The sequence below is a fragment of the Penaeus monodon genome, chromosome 20 (genome assembly GCF_015228065.2).
Source record: "Penaeus monodon isolate SGIC_2016 chromosome 20, NSTDA_Pmon_1, whole genome shotgun sequence".
NCBI lineage: Eukaryota > Metazoa > Arthropoda > Malacostraca > Decapoda > Penaeidae > Penaeus > Penaeus monodon.
Window position 1 is genome coordinate 23210901 of NC_051405.1, and position 498 is coordinate 23211398.

Below are 498 nucleotides of genomic sequence, written 5' to 3' on the forward strand. Positions count from 1 at the left end.
TTTTCCCCCCCCCCTAAAAAATATAATGGGAAAAATTTTTCCCAAATGTCAATTTAGTTGAAAAACCCCGATATTTGAAAATCATTATGAAGGAAAAATTTTTTTAAGATTATGGTTAAGGGAACCCAGTGATTTCAAGCTTTATTTAAAAAAACTGTTTCTTTTGTGTATTTAAAAGTAAAGGTTAACTACTGATTAAGCTCATGAAATATCTGTTTCCTTATTCATTTCCCCCTTATTTACCAAAAAATCTTGAAAATTAATTTTTTTTTTTCCCTTTATTCCTATTTACCTCATTTTTCAAAATCAAAGTGCCACTTTTTCACATCAGTAAGACCTGGGCAACGGACCTTTTTAAAACCAGTCCCCAAAGGGCCTTTTCCCGTCCCCGCCTTTTCCGTTTAGGCACCCTTTGGCTCCTCGACGTCGGGAGGGAGAAGTGCCAAGTAGACGGGGCATTCGGCTCCTTGTTCAGCGGTGAAAACACCCTGTTGGAGC

General features: G+C 37.6%; 1 protein-coding gene across 1 annotated transcript in view; it reads right to left on the bottom strand.

Annotated features, from left to right (window-relative positions):
- Positions 1–392: 392 nt before the first annotated feature.
- LOC119585713 (carbonyl reductase [NADPH] 1-like) overlaps positions 393–498 on the bottom strand; it is a 5078-nt gene continuing 4972 nt past the window's right edge. The window contains exon 6 of the mRNA XM_037934399.1: positions 393–488. Coding sequence (XP_037790327.1) covers positions 402–488 — 87 coding nt within the window. The 3' untranslated portion in view covers positions 393–401. The remainder of the gene's footprint in view (positions 489–498) is intronic.